The sequence below is a fragment of the Priapulus caudatus genome, unplaced genomic scaffold, assembly GCF_000485595.1.
Source record: "Priapulus caudatus unplaced genomic scaffold, Priapulus_caudatus-5.0.1 Scaffold595, whole genome shotgun sequence".
Lineage (NCBI taxonomy): Eukaryota > Metazoa > Priapulida > Priapulimorpha > Priapulimorphida > Priapulidae > Priapulus > Priapulus caudatus.
The window spans coordinates 106723-112183 of record NW_014577656.1 but is presented as its reverse complement, the minus strand read 5'-3'; the positions used below and the strand labels follow the sequence as shown (position 1 = coordinate 112183).

General features: G+C 47.3%; 1 protein-coding gene across 2 annotated transcripts in view; it reads left to right on the top strand.

The window, feature by feature from the left end:
- LOC106811962 (peptidyl-prolyl cis-trans isomerase FKBP4-like) overlaps positions 1 to 3082 on the top strand; it is an 11323-nt gene extending 8241 nt beyond the window's left edge. The window contains exons 9-13 of one of the 2 annotated variants that reach the window (XM_014815704.1): positions 668 to 847; positions 1254 to 1316; positions 1388 to 1399; positions 1655 to 1714; positions 2021 to 3082. In XM_014815704.1, coding sequence (XP_014671190.1) covers positions 668 to 847; positions 1254 to 1316; positions 1388 to 1399; positions 1655 to 1714; positions 2021 to 2113 — 408 coding nt within the window. In that variant the 3' untranslated portion in view covers positions 2114 to 3082. Of the gene's footprint in view, positions 1 to 640; positions 848 to 1251; positions 1317 to 1387; positions 1400 to 1654; positions 1715 to 2020 lie in introns of both variants that reach the window. The other variant, XM_014815705.1, reaches the window with a different exon arrangement.
- Positions 3083 to 5461: the final 2379 nt, after the last annotated feature.

Below are 5461 nucleotides of genomic sequence, written 5' to 3'. Positions count from 1 at the left end.
AGACGAGGAATGGTACTCGTGGACTGTGATAAGCGGTATCGCACCGTAACTCCCCTCCCCCTCCCACCCCTCCCAACCCCTCCCACCCACCCCACCCCACCGCCTGCCGGCCGCCTGCCCAACGTTACAACGTTGAATGTAAAGTCATAAACATTTGCGTGATCCGTGCTATTGCTGCATTTTAAACGTTAATAATCGAGATACGAAAGCGCTGCGTATGGTGCATGTGCATGTGAAAGTCGCCAGGCTTATTGTGGGTGGTAACTCGACTTAATTGCCTGATGGCGTGTGGACAGGGACAATGACAATGTCGATCATGTTGATAGTGAGTATGATGTGGCAATGCTTTGAACTATGATTCTTTTTAATTTAGTGTGGTGGTGGCAGTGGTAGGGTGCAGGTGGCAGTGATGGCTGGTTGCTAGGGCAGTAGCAGTGCCAGCGGTTGTAGCTAGTAACGACTACCGGGGCGGCAGTGGCAGTGGTGCCAGGAGACAGTAGCCAGTGCCCAGTGCCCAGTGGCGAGTATGGTCAATGCGGGTATGTTGGTGACAGTGGTTGTGACAGTGGCAGTAGCAGCACCGGTAGTTCGCCGCGCACTGTCCGACGTAACTAACCTTGCCTGACCTTTCACTTTGCAGGCGAAGCAGAAACATGGCGGACTACGAGTGGCTCGCGATGACTTCCTACGAACGCTCGACGTAAACTCCAAGAACCGCGACGCGCGGCGTCGCCGTCGTGCGCCTGCCAGCAGTGTGCAGCCCGCCAAAGATCAAGGGTTTCCACGCGATGCTGAGCGCAGCATCGTACGGGAACATGGTTCGAGAGTTCTGCGAAGGAGGATCGAGTGTGGGTTCCTCCGGTTATCATGGGCGGCAGCGCGGTGCAGGGGGGAGGGGAGGGTGTGGCGGGGCTGTGGCAGCGGGGGGGCGGGGCAGGCCGGAGACGGTGAATCGGTGCATTCCCGGGCCGGTGACATCGTGCATCCGGGCCGGTGACATTCGTGCATCCCGGGCCGGTGCGCCCGACCTTGCTGTTACACGCAGACCTGTGTTAGTGTATACCGTTATAGAATGTACACCTGTCTTTAAAGATGACTCTTTGGGTTTTGCTAGAGTGGGCGGTATACGGTGAACCACCTGTTGTTTGGAGCGAAAGCCACAAAATGAATTGTCAGTTGCCGAGTGATAGTTTTCTCGAGCGAAAGCCGTGTGGTTATAATCGTGTTTTGCTTCTCGCTTTCGGGGATTGTAGAAGCACGGGACGGAGACGGCGACGAAGACACGGATGGAGCCGACGATCGACGACGTCGTGACGGTGCTTACCACGGTAAGTGTCACTGTCTACCACCTGGTTAAGTGTCACTGTCTACCCCGGTAAGTGTCACTGTCCTACCACCGGTAAGTGTCACTGTCCTACCACCGGTAAGTGTCACTGTCCTACCACCGGTAAGTGTCACTGTCCTACCACCGGTAAGTGTCATGCTCCCGACCGCAGCCCCAGCCCGAGCAGAGCGACTGCCGTAGTTGATCTTGACGTCGCCTTCGTCGTTGTGGTAACCTGCATCAGCTGCAGAGCGGTCTTCGGTTACGCGCGTGCCGCTGCCGGGGTTGCCTGCGCACTCATCGCATCTCTTGCCGTCCTCCTTGTTGCAGACGAGTGGCGAAAACGGACACACGGCAACGCCAGTGACCCTGTCGCACGGACCAGCAACCGTAAGTGACGTGAGAATCGACCCGTCGACTCGTCAGCGCTTCCTCGCTGTTGCTTGCCGCGATCGTTCTCTAATCCATTGTCTATGCTATTACGTGCACTATTATTCACTTTTATGTGCGTAGTCCATTGTCTAGTGCGAGGCGACGTGTCGGCGCGGATTCTCGCTCGAAAGCCTCGTACCTGTCGGTGTCTGAGCGCGTGCGTCGTGCCACGTTCTCGTGCATTGAGGACGGATTCGTTGTCGGTATAGCCGTGAAATCGTCGCCGTGTTTCCCCCATTTTTTTACAGCTTTTTCCTTTTGTAGGATGCAGAGAACCTAGGTGGCATCGGTGATGTACCGGAGGATAAGGAGAAACAGATGGACGTCTCCCAACCAGAAGAGGAAGCAGTAGCATAATAATAATGTCAGGCATCTCAGCTGGAAGGAGAGGAGGAGGCTTACACCGCAATCGTTTAACCAACGGAGGTTGAGGGGGGTGGCGAGTCGATAAAATTCGTGGCAAAGGCGATAGATACAACACGATCTGTATTAATAGCCGTGACGTTCACGCGAGCTTGAGATACATCCTAAGGTTCTTGTACTGCCGGTTACACATGTACACTTGCACGTGTAGGCACGAGGAAGCTGGAAGAATGCCAGGGATGCGAGGTTTCAACACACAAACGAGTTGTTAAAAAGCAGGCAGCAGATCACTCGTTTCATCGTTTCTGTTTGAAATTGTTTGGTGAAAAAATTCATTGTCGTGGTGTAAAGCAATTGTGTAACTTATTTATCCCCGGACCGGACACAGGTGTGGACAGATTTTATGGGTGTTATCAGTGCCAGAACCAACCTATGCAGTGTGGTAAGTTTGTCCTACAGCTCAAAAGCTGGCAGCTTGTAGGTCATCGTGGCTACATATCCGTTCACTTTGTGCTATCAATGTCATCGTCATGCCGAATGTATGGTATAACATACAGCACTAGAACTATAATCTATACATAATGTCTCGTGCATATGCGGATTCGTTGCTGTTCGTGAAATCAAGCACCTGTACATGTCGTATGTAAGCAGCGAAGAATTGAATCCTAGTCGTGGCCGCGATGAAATGCGCGACGTGGAGAATAGTGAGATATCGTGTTATAACATGTACGTATAACATCTACATTCCTATTTGGCTTTTGCTTGCATTTGGTGTGAGTTAGAGTAACTGCCGTGTCACGTTCTACAATTCTACAATTGTGTTCATTGTCATTTTTCGAAGGTTTCCGAAGATCGCGCTTGATACATGTTGACGAAAATACGTTCTTCCGTTCGGTTTTCGACGTGAAATCGTTTTTGGCCTTTCTTGAGAATTTTTAAATAAATCTGTGTTCTACATCATTATGTATTCGTCTCCTGCAACTTGTTTTGTGGGGTCTCCCCTACAACGGTATTTAAATGTAGAGAAGAAGATCAGTTGAGAGTAAGAACCATAGAAATAACATACTAGTTAGATTATATATTAGTCATGGACCCCTTTGAGAATCTGCTGAAAGCTACGGACCTCTTCCCAGAAAAATGTACATAAGCACATAAACACACAATTTTGCATGCGCCTGGTTCACGGACCCCCTGAAGCCCATCCACGAACCGCAAAGGGGTCTATCAACCACAGGAACCACAAAAACCGCGGGAACCACAGAACCCCTGCTCTAGCATCTCTATATATTTCTATGGTAACAACACGCATTATATCTGACGGGGCAGTGTGCGAGGACGAGAAATGGAAGCAGTGCTAGTAAAAATTATACAGCAGATGGCCAGTGAAAGCGACGACCTTGTATTCTCCATCGAAGGTCAGTGTCTTTAAATAATCTCTTTAATACTTGGAGGCCAGCTTCTCAGCGCAACTCAGATGATTATTGAGGACACTTTTCTAAAGAATCGTTCGTTGCATCCGCTTCACGTTATTTATGCATGCCTTTTATTACTCATTGAATAACGAGCAACTCCGTTGTCCGTGCGTTATATTAATTGATACTGCATTAACATGTAATTATATGCCGTAAGTTACTGCCGACGACAAACACACAGAGACGTGGATGGCGAGAAAGGTTATATCTAAGTGTTTTTTAGACGCGAGAGATCCCTCGAGAAAAAAGCCCGTCACAACGTAACAAAACCCTGTGTAAATTCGTTGAACAAACATCGTTTTGGTTTTTCTATATATGCAAGCTTTATCATTATTTCCCACACGAAAAGGCGTTACGATGTCATATTTCAAAAGAGCATTTTCTAATGCCACTGGATGGTGGTGCCCCGAGAGAAAAGCGGTACGTTGTAAAGTAGGTAGATGGATAGATCGATCGATTGATCGATAGATAGATAGATGGATAGATAGATAGATGGATAGATAGATAGATGGATAGATGGTTATATGGATAGATAGATAAATAGATGGATGGATGGATATATATATATAGATACATACATACATACATACATACATACATAGATGGATATGTGGGTAGATAGATAGATAGATGCGATTTTGCTTAGTGCGTCTGTGGAATAACGCGTACGGTTCTCGGTGCAGGGATACAGGATATCATCTTTCGCTACCCTACAGTATTTTATGCCGATATTCCATCCGATTTTCACATATTCTGGTAGCGGTACACTGCGTCGTTATACTGGTATAATATTATAGGAACCAAACAATTTTTCAGAACAGTATTCTCTGTGGAAGTATTTGTCGTTGTTTACACTACAGTACTACATGTATCTATGTCAAGTGTACGTGGAATCGTGCAATCTCGTGTTTTACTTGAACGTCTATTCATAATGTTGAGTTTGTAATCTTGTGATTAGTATAAGTACACGAGCATGCGCAGTAACATGCGCGTTCGTGATTTGGATTATAATAAATCTGCGTAATAACTAAAATTTAGATCGTTTTTTTTATATATGATGTTAAGTATTTGAAAGCTGCGTCACAATATTGCTTTTCAAATCGTCGTAGTTTTCAGTAAAAGGTAATGTGCTAGGACACTACTTTTCCGTGAATCGCTGGTAGCCGGCCAAGCCACTGGTGCGGGGATCGAACACGGGACGACGCTACCCACAGGGCTAACGGGCGCCCACAATATAGAAAAACGACATGTTCCTTATATTATGGAGAAATGGCAATTTATACAATATTTCAGCAAAGAAATACCGAGATTCAAACCTTCAACGTTCATAGCTTGCAGCGGAGTAGCCTACTTAACCACTATGCCATACACGCATTCGTAATATTCTTTGCATACATGTCTGTAATACACGTGTTTACACAAGTTAGAAAGCCTCCTCTTCCTCACTTCCTTACTCCCCTCTCGTGGATAGTTCGCCCGTGACCAGTCAAGCGTTGAAAAACACAAAATGACCGTATTTCAGCCGAAACTTTTTCACTCCCCGAGGCACAAAATGTGAATTTACGCATATAATACACGCGCACGCGTGCGTGCGACCACACCCGCGTGTGCGCATCCGTTGGTGGGTGTGTATGTGTGATTTTGTGACTGTAAAAACACGTATTATAGCCGTAAATCCACTATTTGTGCTTTTGGGGTGAAAAAGTTCAGGCTGAGATACGGCCATTTGGTCGTAAAAGATTTTCCATGCTTGACTGGCCATGGGCGATACTATCCGCGAGAGGGTAGTAACGAAGTGACAGAGGGATAGGAATTGTCGCGTCCGTAATGTGCATATATGTATCTATGTAAAACCACCTGGCTCTACACG